Source organism: Gymnogyps californianus, chromosome 4, assembly GCF_018139145.2.
Source record: "Gymnogyps californianus isolate 813 chromosome 4, ASM1813914v2, whole genome shotgun sequence".
NCBI classification, from domain to species: domain Eukaryota; kingdom Metazoa; phylum Chordata; class Aves; order Accipitriformes; family Cathartidae; genus Gymnogyps; species Gymnogyps californianus.
In genome coordinates, this window is record NC_059474.1 from 50,370,249 (window position 1) to 50,396,122 (window position 25,874).

General features: G+C 40.5%; 2 protein-coding genes and 1 non-coding gene across 5 annotated transcripts in view; 1 reads left to right on the forward strand and 2 right to left on the reverse strand.

The window, feature by feature from the left end:
* The window catches only part of SH3D19 (SH3 domain containing 19), a 46,895-nt gene extending 28,111 nt beyond the window's left edge, over positions 1-18,784 (forward strand). For all 3 annotated transcript variants that reach the window (XM_050896723.1, XM_050896724.1, XM_050896726.1), the window contains 11 exons: positions 1,761-1,819; positions 4,153-4,417; positions 5,723-5,791; positions 7,085-7,157; positions 7,472-7,602; positions 9,966-10,024; positions 11,730-11,917; positions 12,178-12,230; positions 12,751-12,937; positions 13,864-13,961; positions 15,336-18,784. In XM_050896723.1, coding sequence (XP_050752680.1) covers positions 1,761-1,819; positions 4,153-4,417; positions 5,723-5,791; positions 7,085-7,157; positions 7,472-7,602; positions 9,966-10,024; positions 11,730-11,917; positions 12,178-12,230; positions 12,751-12,937; positions 13,864-13,961; positions 15,336-15,452 — 1,299 coding nt within the window. In that variant the 3' untranslated portion in view covers positions 15,453-18,784. The remainder of the gene's footprint in view (positions 1-1,760; positions 1,820-4,152; positions 4,418-5,722; positions 5,792-7,084; positions 7,158-7,471; positions 7,603-9,965; positions 10,025-11,729; positions 11,918-12,177; positions 12,231-12,750; positions 12,938-13,863; positions 13,962-15,335) is intronic.
* Positions 18,785-21,052: 2,268 nt separating this feature from the next.
* RPS3A (ribosomal protein S3A) lies at positions 21,053-25,368 on the reverse strand. Its single transcript, XM_050896727.1, has 6 exons — positions 25,297-25,368; positions 24,325-24,428; positions 22,916-23,103; positions 22,531-22,739; positions 21,815-21,924; positions 21,053-21,215 (listed from the first exon to the last, which is right to left on the reverse strand). Exons 1-6 carry the CDS (start codon positions 25,356-25,358, stop codon positions 21,094-21,096), a joined length of 795 nt encoding a protein of 264 aa, XP_050752684.1. The 5' UTR covers positions 25,359-25,368; the 3' UTR covers positions 21,053-21,093.
* LOC127016341 (small nucleolar RNA SNORD73) lies at positions 21,489-21,558 on the reverse strand. Its single transcript, XR_007766488.1, has one exon. It is a non-coding gene; the product is annotated as a small nucleolar RNA SNORD73 (small nucleolar RNA).
* Positions 25,369-25,874: the final 506 nt, after the last annotated feature.

The window sequence follows — 25,874 nt, forward strand, 5'->3', positions numbered from 1 at the left end:
TCTAGTTGTTTTATACTGGTCCTGTCAGAGCCTGAGTAGAACCATCTATTTTAGAAAGTAAGGCTCTGCTCCTCCCTCCTGACCACATAGTAACAGTAGACATTGTAGCTGTGTATCCTATATGCACTTTGACACAGATTTACAAAAGGGAATTAAAATAAACTAGAAAACGAAAGTAGAATTTCCAAATATTGAGTGCTGTGATGGCAAGAATGGCAGTGTGTCTTGTGGAAACCACAGGCAGTAAAAAGATCAAATCAAATCAAAAGCCCTCACTAGATGGACAGCTGCCAACAAATGTCTTTGTGGCTACCTCTGCTAATAGGATAAGGGGGTTTTTAAATGTCATGATTGAAAAGGCTATTCATAGAGGTCTCATCTTTTCTGGATAATGCTGAAAAAATAATTTCCAATACAAGATGTTAAATAACATTTTATACAATGCAACCCCAAAACTTTTACAATGTCATCCAGGTTATTGTGACAGGCATGTGTAAGCGTCAGAGGATTTTTTTTAAGAAAAAGACTGCATCAAATCCACTGAAACATTTAAGTCTTATCTTTGGAAAGATAAGAACTTCTGTGCTTATAAAACTAGTATTGTTTGTCAGTGGAAGTGATTAACCAGCAACAGTAAAAACTGTTGACCATAAGCAGCTGTTGCCACAGATTTCTTCCTTTTCACACAGAAGAGGAAAGTTTTTGCTATGAGGATAACATCCCCATCTGAAAGTGGCAGGTTGTTTTCTTTCTGATCAGGATCGTTTAATCAGGAACATTCATTTGGGGACTTAATTAAGGGTCAAAATTTTGTCACAAAATATATATCTATAGGTATTTTATCTAGGTGGGAAAAATCACAGAAATTGTTTACCAGTTTCAAGCACATGTATCCCTAATTAAGTAAACAAGACTGTTCAGACCTACTTAAAATTACTGGTTCAAAAAGCATACTTTTGAACCCAGATTCAGCACTCTCATTTACCACGCTGTTCCACAAGCAGCTGTGCTTGTTTAGCGGAGCTGGCAGTACTTTTCTGGCACCGGCATGAAAATGAACAGCAGGAGGCAGAAAGGATGGTAACTTGTTAATCCATTACTGTGGTCCAAGCCCTTCAGACATGGCACACGTTCCCCTCTGCTGACTCTGCTACAGGGTAGTAATCTCTGGCAGGGTCAGGATGGGCAGCGGGGAGGAGCGACACCTTAATCTGCCAAAGCAAGATTCACCAGGGTTTATCTGTTAGATCTCTAGGAAACATGCTTAGATGCCTTCTTTAATGAGAGCTAATGTTATTTTCAAGAGACGCTGTCCTGTGCAAGTTGCATCAATGTCATGTTTTCTGCTTTAAGCCTGTTCAAAGTGTTTCATCTGGCAAAGTTAAATCAAAATTGATAATGTAACTGCAGCAGTTGAAATCCTACAGGCAGTGAAATTGTACATTTGCATGACTCTCCTGAATTTGGCTCTTGAGCCCGGACTCCCATGTAGTAGGAAAAGAGGTCTGGGTCATACCTAATGCACAATTTAAGCTGTGATTCAGGTAGTCAGCCAGTTTATTTATATCTCCCTCTATATCCAACAAGACTTTAAAATGCTGGAACACACCATAATACTTATTACTTTATTCCCAGACCTCCAGAAACTTGTTTTTCCTATCTGTAGGATATAATTTAATATAAGAAATGCATCATTTAAACAAGATAATTTTTGTTTCTTAGGCTTAAAGAAATGGCTTTTTTCTTTTGAATCTTTGTAGGAGTTGGATCATTCAGAACAGGGTGGAGTGCCTCAGCTAGAACCTATACTACCCCCAAGGTAAGTGCAATTCTTCAGTGACTCACTTAAAAGTGGTGTTTCTGAGTTAGTTTGCCTAGTTAGTCTCAATGTAGACACCACCAACTCTAGTCCTAACTCAATAGGCTTGGGTAGGTAGTATGCTCACTAATAAATAGGCAGGACCAAGTTGCTAGCTGATTAGTACTTGTTTGTACATTATCGGTATGAGCAGGGAGATTATAGGAGCACAGCTGTTAGGCTCTTCAGCTAATGTACAGTGGCTGCTGACAGTCATTCCTTTCTGCATCTTTAACCTTTTCACCCACAGCTGAACATAGAACATCCCCTCCTGCATGTTGCTGACCTTTAGATCAACAGCACTTGCACTTGTGGCTGGGTTTGAGCAGTAAAGGAATGGAGGTGGCAGATGCTGCTACCCTGAAAAGGGCAGATGCTGGGCCAGCACCTTGCCAGAAGCACTGGCTAGTTTATACAGTTCACTTGAGACCTAAAATGCCTGTGAAGGTGCAGAATCAATGATAACCTTGGGTTTTTTATTCTTTTGAACCAACAAGAAAGAAAGTCTGCAGAGGCGAAAGTAGCTGGACCAGCCTTAAATTCAGGTCCACTAAATGCCAGAGACAAACTAGAGGGAGATAAAGCATGGGCTAGCTAGCCCACTGTGGCTGTCTCAGCATCTGCACTCTAAATCTGTGGGTTTGCTCTGTTGTGTCAGGTTAAGAGAATCTTTCAGTTATTAAACTTAGTCTACCAATAATAATAAGTATTCATTAACAGGAAAGAATGTGGTTGTACCCACAAGGAAACAACTCATTATTGCCCCTTTAGGGCTTGTTACTTTCCCCCGTTCTGTTTAGCGTAACAGCGTTCCTGATTCTCCTGAGGGTCTCTGGAACTGCAGTAAACATTTTGTCCTTTCACTCTTCTGCTCAAATGGATTGTTTTTTGTTTTTTTTTAAGTAAGCAGTAATAATTCTTTGAATTGCTTGTTAGGGTTTTCTTGTTTAGTTGAGTTGCCTTACAAACGTATGGGTTGGTTTGTTTCCAGATTTAATGCAGTCTAACTTGGAATTTCCCCTTTTGTCAATATTAAAAATGCTTAGTTTAGGATGAGGCCAAGAACGGGGAGAGGTGGAAGTTGAACAGAAGTGGAAAACTTTTTTGAAATTTAAAAAATAATCCACACTCAAATAGTAATAGAGAACTCTTATCAGGAGCATTAGTAGAGCACTAATATCTTCTCAAGTGGTGAATGACACTCACAAAATATGTCAGAAGGATACTCCAAAGATCCACTAATGCACATTTGTTGTGGTTGATAATTTTTACAGACCCTTGAGGAATTCATGCGAGCAAATAATTATGCTGAATTACACTATAAGAAAAAAAGAGAGACAATTGTAGCAGAAACTTGCAGTAACTGGCCAAAGATTTCCCAATAACAATCAAACAATATTGTATTTTTGGAATAGTGGTAGTGCCAGGGTTCTTAATAACAGGAAGCCAAAGTTTTATGTACATAATGCTTGTTTATAACAGAGGTGATTTTTAATTAGCAAATTATTGATTTGGCCACACTCTTTCATTCTAAAAGTCATGACTCGTGTACTGTATAGGCAGCTTTTTTTTATCAATGCTTAGTAAGGGGGTTTTTTAAATTTTTTTTAGGTTTTTTTTTTAAATTACCACTGTCACTTACTAGTGTCTGATTTTGGTTTCTAAACTACTGGTACACTAGTGAGAGTGTGGTACCGCCAGCATTGCCAGAAAACCCGTGTATTTTCACGGGTGTTTTCTTTCTGCAGTAGACATCTGTTGCATAAAAATGGTAAATTCTGCTATTGATGCCATTGTTTTTACTCTGCCGTTGAGTTTCAGCAGAGGCCCAAAAGTCACTTCAGGTAAGTGACATCCCAGGGAATGAGCTAGGTTTATTCCTGAAGACCAGCTAGATCAGCAGAGCTTCTCAGGGCTTTCACTAAAGCTCTCCACTAGAAGAACTCCATCCTGAGGCAGCTTCAGACAAAGCTCTTTCTAGAGGTGGATTGCTGAAAGAAATCCTGCTTATGTAGTGGGCTCCCGAGAAAGCTGGCAGGCTGTTGATAAGCAGAAGTGGTGAGCAGACTTGGAAATCTGTAGTCAAAGGATCTGTCTAAGGACTTGATCATCCAGTCCCAGTATCTGAAGAGTTCATGTATCCCCGGAGAGCTTCAGATGCTACACACTCTACAGCCCAGGTCATCATGAGTCACGTTTCCATATTGCATACTCTATAGCTAGGGCTGTGGTGGAGGATGAGGTGGCAGGCTTATTAATATGCATATTTCTCTGATGGTTTGCCCAATTTTTAGGCCTGTGAATGGAAAAACTATACCTGCTCGACCTCCCCCACCTAAAGGTGCTCCTGGAAGGCCACCTCCACCAAAACTCTCTGCAGCCAAGACATCCTCCCAGAAGGATGCTCTTTCACGATCTACTTCTGACATCGCTTCTGATAAAAAACCCAGCAAGTTCAGATTGGGACCCAAGAGAGCAAAAAGTCAAGTCTTTAAAAATCCAGATCCAGCATTACCTCCTAGACCTAAACCGGGTCATCCTCTCTACAATAAATACATGGTGAGAGTTGAGATATCCCATCTGAGACTGTTGTTTGTAAAACAGTGCTGGTTAAAATAGTCGTGAAAAAGGTAGTAAGGTAGGTTACTATGATGTGGCTCTCACAGTGCATCTATCAGCATAATCTTCCTTATTTAATACTAATAGATAAATAGTAATAAGTACTGTAAGGTAATACTAGAGAAAGCAATATATACATGCAAAGTATAGACATATGTGTGTGTATTTTTGTATATATATGTGATTTTTTTATATATATATATCTTTAGTGCATAGCTTTTGGTTTTGGGGGTTCTTTTTACAGTCACCAGTTCTGAATTCTATTACAGCACGTAAAATGATGCTAAATAATTGCATTTGTATATTGTTTTTCCCTGTATATGTCAAAATGCTTAAGAAAACTGGGGGAGTATTAGAACTTAAAAAGTAGTTTACCTTGCTTAATGAAGCCTGCAAAGAGTCAGGAATGTAATATCACTTATCTTACATTTTCATCCTGTTGATGCCATCCCTTTTCATTATAAAAATGTTTCTTTTTGGTATTGCATGTGTTGTTAGGGAATATTAAATATAAATGGATCAACATTACTGATAAAAAGGAGAGAGCTTTCCTCAGATACTTGAAACTGGTCAGTCATCAGAGCTGGTGACTGCTTGAACCAGTAGCATGAACAACATCAACATCCAGCATGAAGTGGAAGCTTTCTGTTGCCTTCTTTTTGATCTTCACTCTTGCATTTAGATCCTTGGTGTAGCAGAGGAGCAAGAAAGAGAAAGATGTATTTAATTTGATAGTAGGAATAGCTTTGAGATAAGGGAAGCATGTTGCTTCCTCTCTGGTGTAGCCACACCTATTTACATAAGAAACATGTGACATATTTTTGTAGATGAGATTTTTTTCAGTAGCAAATCACTAGTAATTCCCTACCCTCAAGTGTTACTTCTCTCAATGAAATTTTCCTCCCAGGTTGTTTTTCCAGTGCCCTCCATGACAAATGAATACATTTCTGTGTCAGTGTGTTGCTGAACATCACGTACCGTATGCTATGATACCAGTTAGGTGGCTAAGACACTTTTAAAGCGGATGACAACACCTGGGTTTCTCGAAGTGGCAGTTTGTATCACCAGCAGTCCGTTCTGAATGCCTTCCAAAGGAGCTTGTCCTCTTCCACTGGACTCCTAAATTAGTTACCTATAGTAGGTGGTTTGAATAGTTCCATCGTCTGACGATTTTCACTTGCAGTAGGAATTTCAGGTGCTTAGAAATGAAACAAACTTTTCCATTTGCCTCTGTTTCTGTTCAAGCTACCAGTGCCGCATGGAGTTGCCAAGGAAGATTGTGATCCCAGGAACACTGGAGAACTGTCCTGTAAGGTAAGGCATTTTTTTCTGCTGATAAATATTTAATGAGCAAGACTCCTGTTGTATCAAGTGCTTTAGGCTTTAAAGGTTACACTGAGAAATGTAATAGTGGTTATTAAATCCTTGTGTTTCTTTAATAAAAACAAAACAACCACCAAAACAAAACCCAATAATGGTGATATGCCTTATAGCACAGGGACATTCTGTTTATGAGGCAGAGCAACAGTAATTACTTGGAGTGCCAGAAGGGAGAGGAAACTGGTGAAGTTCCTCTGTCTCATAGAAAGATAATCACTCCCTTGGCTGAGTATCTGAAAAGTGGGCAAAAGATAAGCGAGTAGTTTTATGAAGTGCTGTACATGATATATCAGTGAATTGGCTTTGACATACGGACTTCAAAGTATTTTCCTCTCTCTGCTTCTGCAGAACCTAACCTGTTTTTAGGGCATGACTATATTAATATTAAATATCTAGTATAAATTATAGCTATGAGCAGCTTTTTTGATTATTTTCAGAAACCTACATGGCTGAAATAGATTTCTATGCAATCTGTTGTTATCTGTTGTAATTCATATTATTCTGGCCTTATCTTTGTCCATATTGGGCTTTTTTGGTTGGGTTTTTTGTACGCAGTGGATTACTTTGAATGTAAGTCATGCACAGTGATTGTCATCAGTACAGTCTAAAAACTCCTAGTGGGTGGGATAGAGAAGAAGGCTCAGCATTTTGAATATAATTTCCCCTTATGAAGATCCCACAACAAAATGGTTATTTCCCCTCAGTGTTGTCTTCCTGTAAGCAAAGGCCTAGTGGCTTGCTCACCCCTCTAAAATGCTTGGCAGTCAGCAGATGTGCTGCCCCTGCTGAGTGTGCTGGGAAGAGTTGGGCTGGGGTGTTCTCTCCAAGCAAGGAAGAGTAACTGGCAGCACGCAGTACTGAGCAGCAGTGCAAAATCTGGCCACAACCCTTGCAATGAGAGTTGCTATCAATGCTCCAGATTTCTGACCCACAGAGATAGCTGAGGCTTTGTCTATACTGGGAAAAGTTAGATGCCTTCCCTTCCTTTTACTGGCTCAAAAGCAGATCTTGGTGAAATGCATTCTGGTTCACACTGGCGAAAGGCATACAGAATTCAGACCCATAGCTCTGTGACCAATACTAACCGTTGCCTCCAAAGGTGATTCTCTGATACCAGAACAACATTGTGTCTGAAGTCAGAAAACTACTTTCAGAGTACATAACAGAGAATCTCTGTTAGTATCTTCCGTGATTTATAAACTACTTGGATTTATTTTTTGTTGTCAGGATTCAAACCATCCTCCAAAAGTTTCTGACACAAGTGCACCTCATGCTGTAGTCCTGCATGATTTTCCTGCAGGTAAGTAAATGGGAATATTCTGGATGCTTGTTTTACTCCAAGGCTTTCAAATGGGAATTTTTCTTAGGAATTAGAGCTTAAAAATGATGAGGAAGCTCAGCCTGCAAGGTCTGCATGTAGAGTTGTTCAAATCCATGGGTTTAGCTGTAGCTGGGCCAGTCTTTTAGTTAAAGCTAACTGGTTTATCAAGTATATTAAGACTTTTTGAAAACTCATTCTGGTTTTGTCTGTGGTATTTATATTAAGAAGGTTTTACTTAGAGAAAATCAGTGAGTGTGACAACTACCGTTAACTGAAATGATGCTGTCTTACAGAGCATGCTGATGACTTGGACCTTCATTCTGGAGACACCGTTTGTCTTTTGGAGAAAATCGATACCGAGTGGTACAGAGGAAAATGTGGGAATCGCACAGGGATATTTCCTGCCAGCTTTGTTAAAGTAGTTGTATGTAGACTTTGTATACATTGCCACAAAAGATCTATTGCATTTGTTTTCTGGTTCCATTTTACTATAGCTTCTGTGTGTTTAACTCCATTCTGTATTTAGATAATCTCTTTTCCCTCTGGCAGCACAGAAGACATATCAACTTGTTTGTATGGTATTAGAAAGATGCTTGATTTGGCACAACCAGCTTGTGTTATGGGGATTATTTTGCTGTTAATTTGAAGCCAAGTGAGAAAATCATGGCCCGTAACAGATTCTCTTTGTTAACCTGGGTAGTTTCTCAGGGTCTACAGAGCAGATTATTTTTCACAGCTGCATGTAAGAATCAACACTCAGTAAGATGGTTGCTTTTTGTGCCTCCCTCCAACCCTGCAGCTTCTCTCATTTTCTTGTCCCTTGAACTGTGCTGGAATCACCACTTTGGTAGCCATGTAGTGAACGAGGTCAGGGCAGCAGTTGGGCCCAATGAAACATGCGTTTTTTCTTCCTAGAATATTTTTTTTCCAGCTGGATCAATTCGCCTAAGTGACTTACTAAGTGGCTGCACAAATGGTTGTGCTGGCACAGTGCAAGGAGATTGTGTTGTTGCAAATGAGCAGCTTAAAGCAATCCTGTTATTGAATGTGACACTTGACAGTAAACGGCAGGCAAGAGACAGGTGCTGTTTTGGAGCCCAATAGCAATTAATTGAGTGCCTCATCTTTAAAAGAGATACAGTATGGTTCACTGCGTCAAAAGCTGGGTCAAATCTATTGCAAGCCTGAGTCTGAGATTGAAGTCCATTTTGTGACAGTAGAAAGGGCTGTTCTGCTATCCACACCAGCCATAGGGACACAGGGGAATGCTAAACTGACACCAGGATGCAGTGAAGGTGTATGGCTGGGCATTAAAGACAGTAAGTGTCTGGGTCGAGCCAGGACAGGTGGCAGAGATGAGCACTGCTGCTACATGGACAATACCACGTATTTGGTAACCGTCAGAGAGTGTAGGGTGTCTGCTTAGTTTGCAATGGTGTTATTGGAGAAAAATTTTAAGATTTGAGAAGTGCTGAAGAATAAGAACTAAACTCGGGGTTAGTAATAATGGAACCATGCTTGATTCGCTTTCACAAGAAAGATTTGTTAGCTGAATTGATTAGCTGCTTCTACACAGACCAACAATTTAATTTAAAAGTTCTTATTACTACTGATGGCTAATAGAGAAAAGATTTATGTTAAAGCAGTGGAATGAGTATTTGGGGTCAAATTCAGCATTGATACAGACAGATACAACTTCATAAAAGCTAGTGAAGATGTGTTTAAAATTTCTATTTTAGTTGTAAAAGGTGGTTACCCTTTGAGTGCAAAAATCTTCTGTTTCAGCAAAATTTAAAAAAGGGACAAAGTGCAGTACATGAGGCTAATTTACTGAGTGAATTCTCCTGTTCATTCATGTCAGATTTGATCTTGATACAAGGTCTCTATACAATACGCTATAGTGTGTTTTACAATATTGAGCTGGGTAGTAGCTTAGGTCTGGAGACCTAACAATAATACACGGTTATTACTTCCCATAGAACCTTCAGAGCACCACAGATACCAGCTCCTCTAGCAAGAGCACTGAAAAGATTATTTGTCCTAAAAGGCATCATTATTTCCTCCAGTTCTTCACATAAGCTAATGAAACATTCTTGTTGGTTTTTATGGGAACTGGCTCATGCGGTAGTGAGCTGTCACCCAAAGCTCCTTGCCAGGGTCTCCAGGCTCGTAGTCTTATACATCTCACAGATCATCCTTCGTGTCGCACCAAAAATACAATTGAAACCTTATGATAAAGGACTTGAATGCTGTCTGTTTGATATATCCATGTATTGATTTTCTAAATTATATTTCTCCAATTCAAGTGAGATTTGTGAGATGTATTTTTGTTTGGAGGACAGCTGGCTACCAAAGCCCAGAAAGGATAAGTGTAAACAATAATTTTGTCTATTGTGATATATTGTGCTAGTAAATAATAGAGAGCAATTACCAATTGAAAGTTGGGAGCTAAATGCAATAACATGTAGTGGCGTCCAGTCCCATATTCTGTCAATGAATCATGCCACGAGTAGAAACAGTAAACCAGCTTCATAACAGAAAACATTAAATAGTGCTCCTTGTTTGCATGAGATTGAAAAATGAGAAATCAGGCATACAAAACTGAAATCTACATTAATATGGTCATATATCATAGCATGCCAGCGACTACAGAGCATCACATGGAGGTCATAACTGGAGCGGATGCTTAGCTGAAAAATAGATTATTTTAACCAATTCCAAGTTTATTGTAGTTATGTTGCCATGAGCTTGAAATGGAAGATTTTACTTATTTTGTTGTCTTATTAGATTGATGTTCCAGAAGGAGGCAACAGGAAAAAAATACCCTGTTCATCACGATGTATTAAGTGAGTCACATATATCTTATTTTCTTTCTCATGTTGATTTACTAGGAAGTAAAAAGAAAGATAGCTTTGAAGCAGGTGTTACCTGCACTGAGGTTAATATGGACAACAGTTTCTTCACCAAAATATATTTTAAAAATTAAGCTCTCAAAACTGAAAGTTTATGATGTTTTAAGAAGACCCATATTCAGGTAAAAAAAAGTCTAAAAACTCACTTCATGGCTTCAAAAAATTGGTAGATCACTTTTATAATAAATGTTTATATAGATACAGTCCCCTTCACTCACTTTCCTTCCTCTTAGGAGCTGTATTAGAAGAGCATTTCCCATAATTTTTCATGAAAATTGGTTACAGAAACTGTGAACCAATCTGATTAACTTCAGCAGCATTGCACTCTCCTCTCTTTGCTCCTGGCGTTGTTACTTTCTTCCAGTATCCTCGTAAGATCTAACATGGTAGGGCTCCTACTCATTTGAAAGAACAAGATAAAATGGGACAGAATATAGCTGTACTTTACGTAGAGAAATCTATCTAACCTTAAAGTGTGTAACTATACAGGTGAATCTAAAGTTCCCCAGATCAAATTATCAAATGTACTTCAAGCACTTTCATTGCTGATTTGCAAACAAGTCGTACTAAGATTTGTGGGCAAGGAACAACTTTTCATGCTATTTTTACTCGATGATTTATTGGATTTCGTAATCATTTGTTGCAGCAATTAAAGAAAATTCAGGCAGAGGCAGGAACTACTAGTATCAATGGGATCATTCAGTTTGTTCTTCAGATAGAGCTTGGCTTGTCTTAAACAAAACTTTATTTTTAAAAGCTGCTTCTGCAATTAAGAAACAGAAAGTGCTAGCTCTGTCCTGAAGCTTTTGCAAAGACATGAGTTGGGGACAGGGGTGGGAATCAAGCTTCTTACATTGGTTGTATGCTGTGATGCTATAGAAAGAATTAAAGCCTATTATCACTTTTTTCCTGCATGGTATTTCTGATAAATAAAAATTTTTCTTAATTTCTTAAATTTATTTTATTAGTTTCTTAAATTATTAAATCTATTTAAGTGAGGAAAACAATTAATTAGTTTTTTCAGTATTATACCAAATTATGTAAAATTTATCAGATGTATTGATGTTTCTTTCTTGATAGATAAGTTATTTCCCCATGCCTGGGATAGATTTTACAGAATAAATTTTGTCAAAGTAGATGAAAACTAGCTTCCCCCTATGAAACCTCCATGTATTTGGGATTTTGGACAAATATGCAACACCCACCCCCCTCCCATGTTTGATTGCATCTAAATTGGATGCTAGCTCAAAAAACCATCAAACTCTTACCAACAGTGTATCAGGACGCTTACTTGGATATAGGCAAAAATATAAAATGGGAGAGGTAGCCCAGAAACAGTGTGAGATGTTTTTTGTTGTTGTTTGGAAGAGAAATAGGGTCTTATGCAAAATACTGTAACAACCAGGAATTGGGATGCAGAAGTTGCATCCAGCTCCTCCAGACTCCATACTCATCCTCCTCAGAAAGCAGAGATGAGAACCAGGGCTAGACCCCAATTTTCCACCTGTTCTATCTTCAGTGCATTCTTTCATCGTTTTAATTAAAGATATCAATCCATATTTTGCACAATGCTGCCTTAATAATAAGTGGACAATAATAACAAATAAGCAAAAAGTAAGTTTCTCTTTTGTTTGTGCAGAGGCCCAAGATGTGTAGCACGATTTGAATATATTGGAGATCAGAAAGATGAGCTGAGTTTTTCAGAAGGTGAAACTATTATCCTTAAAGAATATGTAAATGAAGAGTGGGCCAAAGGAGAGCTCAGAGGCACGTCTGGAATTTTCCCCTTGAACTTCGTGGAAGTAATTGAAGATCTGCCTGGAACAGGTATGAATATGTTTGCAAAAATCTTCAAGAACATGGTTTTGTACTGCATGCATATAGGCAGCATATAGGAGAAAAGTCCAAAAGGACAATGAATGTGGAAAGGAGGTAGAAGGGGAGAGAAGACAGATTAAAAAAATCAAACGGAATAGTAGGACTTCTTAAGAAGCTAGTCTTAATAATCACTTTGAGTATCTAAAATCTATCATTAGTAACATTTTGAATAGTCATTGCTCCTATTCTGTTGTGCTTTACTTACGTAGGTACAGGAGCAGCACTGAAGAACAAGGTGGAGGTTTCTTCTTCCCTTCCTCAGGTAATAAAATTTTATAGGTGAGGGCCAGAATTTACATAGAGGTTTCATAGATTTACATAGACTTTCTATTATAATGTCAGATTAGCTGCACAACTTTAAACCTGAATGTAACACAACTCCCACAGCACACAATGCTGCATGGTCACATCTTGAATTGTGACAGTTGGCCTAAATTGATTGTATTCATAGCTTTTAGCAAATTAATATAAGTAAGTTTTTATCCTTTGTGCTTAAGCAAATTCTTGTTAGCTCTATTTTAAGTATTGCTGCAGTGGTCTAATTTTGAATTTATTAATCCTGTCCCCTGCCACCAATGATAAAAAGGAATGCATCTGAGCCTAGATGAAATTCTGTGGTAATTGCTGAAATGCCATTCTAGTCTACATCTGCAGCGACACTGTTGTATGAGAGAAAGTCAGGACACCCGTGTTCTGTACAGCTGCTTTCACCAGTAGCCATCAGCTTATGGGCTCCATTAACACTTCTAAAATTAATGCATTTCTTCTGTTCACTTGAATAGAACAACAGACGCTCAGTAGAGTGGTGTGAAGCGCTTCATGATTTTACAGCAGAAACCAAAGATGATTTGTCCTTTAAAAAGGGAGACTACATCCAAATACTGGAACAAGTAGATTTGGAGTGGTATAGAGGAAGACTGAATGAAAAGGAAGGGATTTTCCCAGCAGTTTTTGTTCAAACCTGCTCAGGTACAGTGCTCCTCCTAGATGGCAATTCATTATTCCTTGGGTTGTGACAGTCATGACAGAATTCTGGGAGAACCTAACTATTCCATTGCATTAACAAGCCACACACCACCACAGCCCTTAATATCCTAAAGCTAAACTAAGTGTTGAACCACCTTCTCTAATAATGGCAATATGATGCTGTAGTCAGTAAGCTGGGACATGATACAGATTCTGGGATGGTTTAAAGTGTGGTTTGGGCACAGGCAAAACAGGACCATTGAGCTGCCTTCAGTAGAAGTTCAGGGGTACAAAAGATGGAGGGGAGCCAGGTTCTCCCTCAGCTGAAGAGAAACACTGCAGCACAGCCAAAGAGCTGGTAGAGATGTAAGTAACTACAGCTGCTGCATCTTGGCAGAGAACTATTGTAATTCCCTTGGTGAAGCAAGGAATGAATGCTGCTTGCTCTCCTCAAGCTTCTGTTTGGTCCCCAAATCAATGCAGTTAAAACCTTCACAGAGGACACAGAAAATCACAATTTTTTCCCATAGTTTTTGCAAGTAAAGCCATGAGTGAAAGTTGACACGAAATAAATTCCACCTAACTGGCAAATAGCACACACCACATGCTGCTTCATCTCCAAGTACAAAGAGGAAAAGACAGCTTTTATTAGATATTGCCATTGGAAAGTTCAAGTAAGTGAACTTTAAATTTAGCCCTCTTAAAAGCAGAACCATGAGACTGTGTTAGTACTGTAAAAATGAACTGGTGTTATTAGAGATTTTTATTCCAGTAGGACAGTGAATTTGCTAAGTAGCAGTAGTAATAACATCTGGACACCCTGTAGCCACGCTAGTGACGAGAAAACACGAGAATGACAGGAAACTTCTCCAGAAACAGAGATTTATTTCACTCCAGTCCAAATAACTTGTCTTGTCCACATTCTGCAGCCAGGGTAGAGCTGTCACAGTCTGCCGGAGGGAAGAAAGGAAAAGCCAAAGCGCTTTATGATTTTCATGGAGAAAATGAAGATGAGCTTTCCTTCAAAGTAAGTATTTCTCTTAGCCCAATTTTCCAAAAGGTCTTATGTTCCTAAAGAATGCTAAAAAAATAAGATTTTTTCCACTGTGGAAAATAGGCTTGGAACAAGAAAGAACAAAGCACATCATAGAATAGGCATAGATATTAATACATTTGATAAATGGTCTCTAAAAAAATTTTTGGCCTTATCGCTTCTGTTTCATATTGGCAAAATCTTCACTGAAGACACTGAAAAGAGGTCAGGAGTTGCAGAATTCCTCTGACTTCTCTGATCCAGTAAACATGACAAGACAAACAAACCTCATTTTGCAGTACATTCAGTTCTTGATGAGTTGATACAGTCAAGGGAGCCTCTTCTTTAACCAGAAAGACAGCAACGAGAAGGAGGATAATAGTAAGAGTGCCAGTGCTACAGCGGCAATGCCTCTAAGGGACACCTAGTACAGCAAGATCTAAAAGTTTGGCAGCACAATACATAGTTGCCATGGGAACAAGGGAGAAATGAAATACTTGCTGGATGCCCAGATAACATTAAGAAGCACGAACAAGAAACAGCATGCCCTTGTAGATTCAAAGTCATGATTTAGGTAACTCTGTCCTCAAAAGCAAGTTTCTGAGAAACAGCAGACTTTCACAGCAGGCCCAAAATTGTGTTTAGCAGCTGGAACACACTATTTTCTCTTCTAAAACTAGCAAAATAATTCGTTTCAGTATTAGCAGCTTGCAATGCTGAAAGGATAGACGATTCTTTAAAGCAGAAGAGGGTAACAGAGGTACTGGAAGAAAGGCCAGGGCCATGACAGTATTTCAGATGAAGGGTATGGCATGGGACAATGAAAACAGGAACAAGGTTCAAACACAGGAGCTGCAGTTTATTTTAAACAGCCACACTGAGCTACTTAGACAATTGCTTTCCTTTTTGGGAAAGTTTCCAAAGGAAAGAGGAAAGTTTCCAAGTGCTGGAAAATATTGGGACTAAATTGAAAAAATAATTAAAAAAAAAGCTTTGCAGTGTTTTAAGAAAAGAGACTGTCAGAGCAGGGAAACACACACAATAATAAGTAAGGCAGGGGGCCTGTGAGTCAGCTCTCTAACATACCTACCTACCTGGAGAGCTTAAGCAACGCAAGAAGTTATCCAGCAGTGCTATTTTTTCATTCTGGAAGGCGGTGATTTTTCAGCATAGACAAGTATTTATCCTAAGAGAAGCTTCAGCTGGTTTTGGCAAACAATCTCAGAGATGTAACCAACAGAAGAGATTGGCCACATCCTACTTCTCTTTTATTTGATTGATATTAATTGCTTCTGAATAACATCAGCTATGCATGCATTAACATTGCACGGTAAGCTGTACTGGCTCACATTCCTCCTTCTCTTACAGGCAGGTGATACAATAACAGAGCTGGAATCTGTAGACAAAGACTGGATGAGTGGAGAGATACAAGGAAAGTCTGGGATATTTCCCAAGAACTTTGTTCAGATTTTAAAAACACCGTGAAGTGTTGCCTCTCTCTGTACTCCCTGCATGTGGGAGAGAATGTTTTCTATCCTAAAGGCACAGCAAAAAGACATCAACGTGTTTTGACTATCAATGTTTTGCACTACTTTTTCTAGACAGTCATACTAGTATCTTGAAGTCAAATAAGAAAACTTTAGTCTTTTGTGACAGTGTATGTAGTCATGCTTCATGAATGCTCTGAGAGCAAATACAAGCAGGATTTTTAGCAGTTTCCAACTAGGGAAATACTGTGGTGCAACACCATTTTAACTTAAATAGCATTCTAGTATGTTTACTATCTGGTATTACATTTATCATGCACAAAGTCTGCATAAAGTAAGCTTCTTTGGGCTTTTTAAAAAACTTTTTAAAATCCAAATTTAAAAATTGTTTTTATGATATAATTACAGCACTCAGTATGTAGATAAAGTTTGATATTCAAGTTTCATTACTGCTTGACTTCCACATTAGCAGTAGACTCCACTTGTTTTATGACTTAGAGGATAAGGAAGATAACTGATATTTCATAGTAGAAAAATATCAAATCTAATACTGGTAAGAGGGAAAACTCAGAAACAAATCCTTGTGTAGTATTCTTCTGTTCTTAGCCCAAGCTGCTCATACAGGGAGATCACAAAAGTAAAACTTTAAGAAACGCCTCTTAACAAATAATGTTCAAATCAGTATGAATCATCTTAGACCTTCCTCCCTTCCCCCAAAATCCTTTCCAGAAACAGGTTTAGATTTTTCTACTGCCCACTGTTCTTCAAGCACCATCATACCCTTCTTTCCCAGCTGAAGTTAGTTGTGACAGACAGCATTTACTGAGCTTTCTCAGATCCCCTCCATGCAGTAGCTGCACTATTCCAACTATTTGCCCCTCCACCCCCTTCATGTAAGTGGAAAGCCAGTCTTCACTCAGTCTGCATTTCATTTGTCACTCAAGCACTGGAACATACTTCAGTAACACTATTCCTAGCCTTAACATGAAGGATATTCTACAGCCTTGGTTTTAGCTTTCAGCAGACATGGGATTAGTTTCCAGTTTGTTACCACATGCCAACTATGCTGAGCATCATTATAAATGGTCTGTTGAGGCCTTAAGGAAAACACACCTGGCAAGAGCTTACTTCAAGAAGCTCTAACAAAGGCATTTAGTATAAAGCAGCAGTGTGACTTGAACGACAGACTAAGACATGATTGAGGTAGTTTCACATTATAGGAACTTCTGGTAGTAAATTCCTTTTTGCAACACTTGGCTTCTGACAAAATAGTTAAACACATCTTGATTAACTGCTAACTTAATCAGACTGGAATAGAAAAAAATTATGCTGCAGTTGGCTCTTTCATTGCTGACAGTATTCCATCACTTTTGCACTATATAACAAAAAGGAACGAGTAAGCTGTTAGCGTAAGTCAGTGCTTCAGAGGGATGCAGGTCACTGGGTATCAAGATACCCTTACAAGATTTTTCTTTGTGGGTCTGGAAGTTCAGGTTGCAAAAGGGCCAACAGTTGAGTGGTGGATGGAGACTGGAAACTAGAATCATCATGATTGACCGTGAGATAGTTTTGACTTAGTCACCTGCCTGCCTACAACTTTATCGATACGAGGTCTAAGTATTACGGCAACAAATACCTACTGCTACAAAAGATCGGGGTGCATCTAAATTGGTATCTAAGCAAGCTGGCGAGGGTTGCCCTCCCTTCCTTGTGCACTGCACTTTGGTTACCATCACAGCAGGCAGAAACAAGCTTACAGCCAAAACGGAACTGAAGGGCTCCCCCGCAGCAGGGAACGGGCATCCAGTCTCAGCAGCAGACTGGAGCTCACCTGAAGCGAGCCCGAGGAACAGGCAGCACAGACATGAGGTCCTCAGCACCGTTTTGCTCTGCAGAGTCACTGTTATGCCACAGTACTTGCAAATATAGACACAGGCGTTAGCCCTCCAGTTTTTTTCTCTAGAAGCTTCGCAACTGTGAAGTGTTGCATATTTAAACTGCACCAATACCATTCACGCAGCTGGGGGATGAGATCACAAAGTTTTAATGAGACGAGAATTGGATTTCTACTTTTATTACGGGGATTAACATTATAAAAGCAATTATAAATTATGTGCTATTCTAGAAAGATGGAAACACAACAATTTATACAGCTATTATTCAGTTTTACCACCCCCAACAAGCCTGTCTGGAATTCCTGTGGAATCAAACTTTAACGTTAAGTCCACCTCCGAGGACGACCCTTCCCATTCTCCAAGCTCTCCTGCCAGGACATTCCAAAGGTTCTTGTTGTTTATTCCAATAAAACAGCCATCTCCTTCTAGAGAGATCCAAGGAAACAAAGATACAGATAGATAGCTTTCCTGACTCCTGCAAGCCCAGTCAAGACTTTTCAACCATGAATTTTCAGTGGATCACCCTATTAAAACAGGCTTCTTCCACCATGACCTGTGCCAACACAATTCCTGAACCTCCAGTGAGCACAGCAGGGGGAGAACAGCAGAAGCAAGCAAAGCCCACACCAACAAACAGAATACCCAGGTCCTCCAAAGATATACCGCATCATTGTGGTGGCAGATGAGGCTTAAGTGTATGGTGTTTACTTACTGTTTGTCTGGCAGTTTTCTAAGATTTTGATACAAGTCTCAAAAGTAGAACTGAATTTTTGTATTTTTTCAATTTCCTCTTCCCCATTTTTATAACTGTGTATTGACCAGTTGTTTTTGTAACTTCCACTGAATGTTTAAAGTCGGTGCCTGTCCGTAGGTGAGACCACTCTGCTTTATTTTAAACATCTCCTCCCTATTATGCAGGGCAGGAAGAGCAGCAAAGCCTTATATCCAGAGCAAGGAGTGCCATCTAAAGGCTGCTTGCATTACTGCAGGCAGCTAAAACGGCGTATGTATTAAAACTGAAACAAGTTAGATGCTGGGCTTTTACAGGAAGGGATTTTCTTAAGACTTGATGCCTAATATCACCATGAAACTGCATACAGATCATAACATAAAATTCCTAAGGTGTACAGTACATACTCTGCAAAAAAATTGACAGTGAGGTAGAACACAAATTCTAACTGCAATATAATAGCAAATTTCAGCTGTAACCTTGAAATTCAGCTAGACCCCCATACATTAGTATGATAATAAAAGCCTCATTTATCAAAACATTTTCTGTTTGACCCACCCTCTGGAAAGATCTTCAGGAAGACATCTTTGTTCTGTGTACAATTAACAGCGTCCTAAATAAATCTGTTAGGTCCAGTAAGTTTGTTATGGTACCTCTGTAAATTAAGAATGTATTTAACCAATAAAATTTTTTATAATTAAGTCATGATGGCATTTTTATTCCCTTATGCTGTGAAGAGCTGAGCTTACCCTGAGCTGACTAGCAATTCTACACATACTTTAAGTGTGCTCTGCTGATTGCTGCTATTCAAACACCATGATTTTTCAGCTGATATTTGTACAGAGAATACAGAGGATGCACAAAATTTTCCTTCCTGCCTACTTTTCCCCCCATCTGAAATCATTTTATAAAGCATACATTTACCCAGAGCCCCTACATGGTAGTGCCAGCAGTCTACTGTTCCAAAAAATAAATTAAAAAAACAGGGCGGGGGGGGGGAAGGCAAGTTCTTGTTCTTTCCCCAAATCCTCCTGGACTAGCCTTTTGAGCCTTTTTACAACGTATATTGCTCACACAGAGCTGAAGGAAGAAGTAACAGGGTAAGAGACACACAAGTTTTCAGAAATGAGCTCAGAAACACCACCTTAGGATTTCTACCTCTCCTCATCTACAGAGAGTACAGGCCAGTTGCAGTCCCTTAGGATTTGTTTGATGGAACTATTGCTAAGCAGAGAGAACACAGCCAACACACATCCATCACTAAACAGCTCTGACAGACCTTCCTCTAATGCAGGGCTTGAATATATGCACATACATTACATACACACCTGCATTAAAACTTACTGTAGTAGGTTCACGGATTTTCAACCTCACCACACTTACCCTAAATCATGGTTTGTTTTTCTAACTCCAGTGAAAAGTTCTCATTTTTGTTAGAGAAGCGAAGGGGCATTTGTTGCAATATATGGCTTCAAAAATATCAATTGTCTGGGACTCTTGGAGGAAAATGACACCTGCCTCAAGAGTACAGATGAAAAGAGCAAAGCAGAAGATTAAAAGCAGCACTATTCCTTTCTCCTGTTTCAGCACCGTGAAAGTTTTGAGCACTCACTACACTTCCACTACACAAACTGGAAGAAGCAGAACAAGTGGGCCTCTATTTATGATCCAATAAAGACAGTTACCTGAATATTAAGTCATGAGCTATTCTGAGTATCATCCCCCATATTAAAATAGTAACTTGGAATCACAATATGAAATCACATCACCTGCAGCCTTCTAAATAAATTAGAAAACATTCTTTTCATTTTGCTTATTATTTGCTCCAAAGCAGAATTACCAACTAGGAAAAGGTGAAAATCCCCGATGCTGAAGAGTACAGCCCTCACAGGTAGCGTCCCTCTACTTTTCCCCTAGTATCCTTGTTGCAACAGTAACATTTCATTACTTTCCTCCATTTCTTGTCCTGAGCTATTGCACAGCTGACTGCAAGAACCACCACTCTCGCAGTGACCTCCCCAAACAGGTCCGTACCATTTTGTTCTCGGGTTTTAAATCACAAACTTACCAACAATTTAATAGCACAAAGTTTAGGTTTGTTGCCCAATTCTAAACAAAACATGCTGAACATTCTAAACAAAATACTCCTTGTTTCAGCCAGAAAAACACACTCTTCAATTTTTAAGCTGGCATAAGCTGAACAACAAGCAAAAATGCTATCAGATAATGGAAAAAGCACTCTTAAAATTACTCTGCAAATCACTTAAGTGTGCTTTATTTTCAGAAAGCATAAACCATTGCCTTTTTTCCCCCTGAAGTTCCATGGGTTTTTCAACTGTGACTACAGTTACCCCTCAGTGCTGATAGAGGTTAAAAAACTACATACAACCCTACTTTTGAGCATATTCTGCATTTCTACACTGCTCAAAACTAACACTGCTTCCATAATCAAAATGACAACTTAAAGATCTTCTAACACCTTTTGACTATCAGAGACCAAAACTATCCCATGAGAGGGCGTATCAAATTACCACCAAGAAGCTTAAAGATACACATATGTAATTCTCAAGTAAGTGGTCTGGATAAATCCCTAACGCTTCCCTGTAATAAAAAATTCTGGAACAGTGAGTTTCCCTGCGTGGCACCCCATTTGCCCTGTACAATGCTCCTCTTTGAAGCACCTTTCACCAATACAACCTCTGCAGACATCCACAAGATTCCTTTTGTGAGGACCAAAATTACTGGGAAAAAACAACATACAGAACCCTTGGTATTGTACTTTCCACCTTTCAGAAAGGACAAGCCACCTTCTTCCACCCATCTTGCAACACCAATCATGAAAAACAGATCTCCAAAACTTACTTTTTTTTTTTTCTTTTCTTAAACCAAGGCAATAGGTTTACCTTATTAAAAACCCATCCACATATCCAGTACCAATATTGTCTAGGAGCAATACAGGCAACCAAACGTTAGTTCTGTATATTAAAACTTTTATTTTTGATCAGTTTTTAGTTTCAGACAGACTCTTGCACGGGCGGCTCGTATCCATCAGCTCGCTCTACTTTAGTGCCTGCCTCATCCCCAGAAGGTTTTCCAGCACCACCACCTTCACCATGCAGTTCCATCAGCTTGCCCACTAAAAAGAAGTAGTATTATAAATAGTGAGAGAGGCACCTATTTAAACAGTTTTAAATTACTGAATTGCTCATCATATACAAATTAAACCACCAGAACATTTAATGTAGGTATGATCAAGTCCATTCCAGAAAGCTCATGCAAGGAGATGCTGCTGCAATAACTTCAGTCAGACAAAAACAAGCACTGAAATAAGTGCTACATAATGAAATTGCAAATTAAACTTTTTTTTGAAAAGAGGTAAAGTCAAGAACCTACTACTGCATTATATGGGAATGTCAGAAAATGGGAAAATAGAATCATTCCATGTCATCTGGGACCGAAACATATTGTCATCATTCATTCCCAAGCCAAAGCCTTTGAACACTCAGCAGCAGTTTCAGGCAAGAATTCAAAAAAGCTCCGAACTGAATGATCACTGCTTGGCTTTCAAGCCTGAGAGCCCAACATCGGACTAGAAGGACAAGCCTTTTTACTACTACAGCTGCTTAAGCTTATGATGCTGCTTTCACATCTTTATCCAAAAGCAAATGCATTTTAAACTAACGGCTTGCCACATCCTCCTCTAAGAACACTAAATCTTTGCAGTAATTGACTTACGTTCAAACTTGGGCTTCTTCAGCATCTTAACCTTGCGGACATAGACATCGTGAAGAGGGTAAATGGACTGACAGGCCTTCTCTATGTCTTTGCCAATGCTGTCTGGGATCCTGAGAAATCAGAGAGCACATCAGTACCAGAACGTTAAAAATTGTGTCTGCTTCTTCATCAGCAACACAGGCTTAAAAGAATTCTTAAGAACAAGATATTCTGCAGAAGTTTGCATCAGTACTACCTTCACTTTCTGACAATTTTCTTCAAGTATGTTTAGATTCCAAGACATTTTCCTTGCAATGTTAGAAAGGATATAGTGCAAGTGCGCTTATTTTGAGAGCAAATCTGCAATCAAACTTTGGGAAGCAAACACCACACTTCGGAAAACTTCCTTCTATCAGAAGAACCCAGAACATTCACAGCCCCAACTGATCAGAACTATAATTTTAGTCTGTAGTAACATGAATCAAAAAAGATCTCTGGAGAGCCTGATTTTACATTTACACAAACACGATGGTTGATGGAGGTCAAATATGATGCGGAGACTAAGAGAGTATTCGAAGAAAACGGCACATGAGCTTTTGAACACGAGAGGCACCTCGCCTGGTCTCTGCCAAACAGTATGTGAAGCACCACCATTCCCCAAGTACTCAGTAACAACTGACCAACAAACAACTATTTAAACTGTAGGGAAGAAAAAAGAAAACACAGCCAAAGCTTACAGCTTATTGACAACTTCTTTCAGGTCATTGGTTTGGACCTCTCGGGTCATGATTTCCATCATCTTCTTGCGAATCTGTCGAACCTGCTGATGCTGGGCATACGAGGTCTTGCGAATTTGGTTATTACGCTTCTTCGTAAAACCCACGCAGAAGAGGCGCAGTAGGTAACCATCGGTAGTTTTGACATCTACATGGGCTTCGATCATTGTCTAAAAAAAAGAAATGGTCATTTATCATCAACATGACAGACAGGTTTCTCAAAACCATGCACCTGACATTCGTTAGCATCTGCTGATGACACTTCAAACATAGCTTTACAACGCATCAGCAGTTACCTCCTCTCCTAAAGGCACTAGCAACAACGCAGACCTTGTTCTTTACACACCTGCCATTTTTTGACCATGGAGCACATTTTATCCCTGGTGAGGTCCATTCCATGGAAGTTGGTCAGACAATTTTTGCCCTGAACGTCCTCAGTTATCAGTTTAAATTTACGGAAGGCAACCTCATCATTCTGCAGATCGGCCAGACTCACTTCAAATACACGACCCTTCAGTCCATCAGAGGCAATTTCTGTATTATGAAACAAAATAAAACACCTTTTATTAACATTAGAAAAGTATTATTCAAATCAGATACTGAATTTCCATTTGATGTTTTCTAATAGTAGGTGACGCCACTAGCTTCACAGCTCTGAAGTTTATACGTATCTCGAACAAGATCAACTCAACTCATAGAACCAAATACTCTATTTTGTTAACTTTGTGAGGAATCTTTTTAAGATAATTGTATCAGATGCTGAACACAAATACCAGTATACTGCAGATTCCAGCATGTGTAATAGGTTGTTTTGGGTTTTTTTAAGTGGAAGGGATTACAAAGTATTTGGAAGTTATGAACAATAATGAAAAGATAAACATAAAAATCCACATGTGCTCAGGAGAGATAAAGCAGCAACAAACACCTAAGCACAGTCATTTCACAGCTCTACCTCTAACAATTAACCATTTTAACACTGGCTGACTCATATTTGGTTTACAGTGAGCCTTATTTTACTTGTTTCACATGTATACAGTTGAAAATAATGATCATCTTCCCAACTTTAAGCACAACCAGAGTAGCATAATGCAACTATTCAGCCATTCTACACAGCTAACCTTCAAAAAAATACTGCTACCTCTATCCGGATCACCCTGCATTCCTAACAGAGGCTTCCTTTTCCTAAGGTGTGCCAGATCATATAAAAAACCTTTACCATTCAGTGGTACATCTACATATGCTCCCATTAAGTTAGAAATTCCAGCTCTCAACAGAGAGATCTCTTTACCTAAAAGCTTCAAATTTCAGTCTCTTCTAACACGATGGTCTTTATGATCCTATTGTGACCAAGGTCTCCTGTAACACTGTCTCCACGTCTCCCTCTGTGATAATCAGAATGACTCCTTAATTCTTAACGTTCCTCAAGCTCGTCAGGTTACCGCAACAGCAGTTCATTAGAAGCTTCAAGCATGTCCTTCTGTGCCATATCCGTGGTTTCGTACTCTTGTACAAACAAGGACCACACCATATTAACTTCCCCGCAACTAACCTAATTTATTTAAACAACTCTGTCAACTTAAGAAAACTCATTCAAATCAAGCAATTACATTAGAGGCGCATTTGGGTTTTTAACTTCCAGGTTCATAATATTATGAGCAAAACCTATTTGTCAGCAGTTCTTTAGTCGAGTCTCATTTGGAGCTAGCACATGGAACAAATACATCTCCCTCTATTGCATAAACCCCCACTACTCACTAGTTCCTTGAGTCCTGGTGACAAGTGTCTTCCCAATGTTTCGGATATTAAACATTGCTGGTGCTTTGACATCATACCAGTCCTTTTTGGAGAAAGGATCAACCCTTAATTTAAATAAAGCAGAAAAGATTGTTTTACTGATTTTCTCAGATTAAACCGGGCTAAGGAAGACCATCCTCCCCATATGCTTTGTGAAATGGAAATGCAAACGTCAACATTTTGTGCTTTTGAGTTTAACGTGGACAGGTTGGTAAGTATGTGAATACAGACAGCTAGCATTACCCACTACAGCGAGGCAGGCATTCAGTTCAATTTACTTCAGAAAGACGGAAATCAACTGCAGAAACATCATAAAGCTAAGATGACAAAAAAAACCATAGAGCGCTACAGTTCCAGCTACCGCCGAGGCACGATACAAGCGGTGCCCTTTAACTAACTTCCCCATGAAGACCCCATTTCATTTCTTGACTTCTGCAGCCAAGACGCACCAGATGCAACAAAGCTTGCACCACCACCACCCCAGAACCCCCCGCTTCTACAGCCAGCAAACTACGCTAGGCCCACTGGGCCTGCGCCCCCAGCGCCCGGCATTACAGCCAGTGCCGGAGCCGGGCGCAGGCCAGGCCCTGCCCAGCCCTCCCCCACGCCGCACGGCCGCGGAGCGCTCCCCACACCGAGGCCTTTCCCGCCGCCGGAGCAGCGGGCACATGGCGGGGCTGCAGCAAGCCCAGCTCGGCCGGCACCCGCGCTCTCACGGCGGCAGCGGCCACCGCCGCGCCCCGCCGCCCCGGGCTCTCCCCGCGGCCCGCACCTCCCGCCGCCACGCAGCTCGCCCCGCGCCCGGCCGCCGCCATGACAGCAGCGGCCCGCTCCCGGCCGCTGCCATCCGCCCCGCATCCACGGCATCCTGCCGCCGCGGCGCCCCGCCAGGCGCCCCCGGGCCCCGTCTGCTCCCGTCCCGGCCGCCCTTACACTTTCTTCTTGGCGCCTTTCTTGCCGCCCTTGGTGAGGCGCTTGTTCTTGCCGACCGCCATGGTCCCGCCCTGCCGACGAAAAGACCGGAACCGGCCGCTCGCGCGAGATTATACGAGAGTGGGGCTCGCGCGAGAACTGCGGGCGGCGGCAGCGCTCTCACGAGAACGGCGCCGCATCTGGCCGGGAGGGGGCGGGCGGCCCCCCGGGACGTACCACAGCGGGAGGGAACCAACGGCGCGGGGGGGGAGGGGGGGGACGCGGTCCCGCTCCGCTCCGCTCCGCCGCGGGATCTCGGCGCGAGCGTCGTGTCCGAGCGGGCACCGGCTGCGCCAAGGTCGGGATTTGGGGCGGGAAGAAAGAAATGAGAAGGCCGCCTCAAAAATGAAAGCGCAGAAAATCAGGGCCTTGGGTTTCCAGTACGCAGCCCACCCGCGACGCCAGCCACCCTGGGCAGGCCGGCCTCCCCCCACCCCGCTCCTTCGAAAGGCGGGAAAGGCTGGCGTGAAAGCAAGGGAGAGCAGAGGCCGGGCACCCAGCTTTCTGCGGAGGGGGGGGAACGGCAATAAAAACGGCAG

Coding starts and splice junctions, on each gene's coding strand:
- RPS3A (XM_050896727.1), bottom strand. CDS start 25,358: ATGGCGGTCGGCAAGAACAAGCGCCTCACCAAGGGCGGCAAGAAAGGC. Junction 24,429..25,296: donor AAAGGCGCCAAGAAGAAAGT/GTAAGGGCGGCC, acceptor ATTTAAATTAAG/GGTTGATCCTTTCTCCAAAA. Junction 22,740..22,915: donor CCATGGTCAAAAAATGGCAG/GTGTGTAAAGAA, acceptor TCTTTTTTTTAG/ACAATGATCGAAGCCCATGT.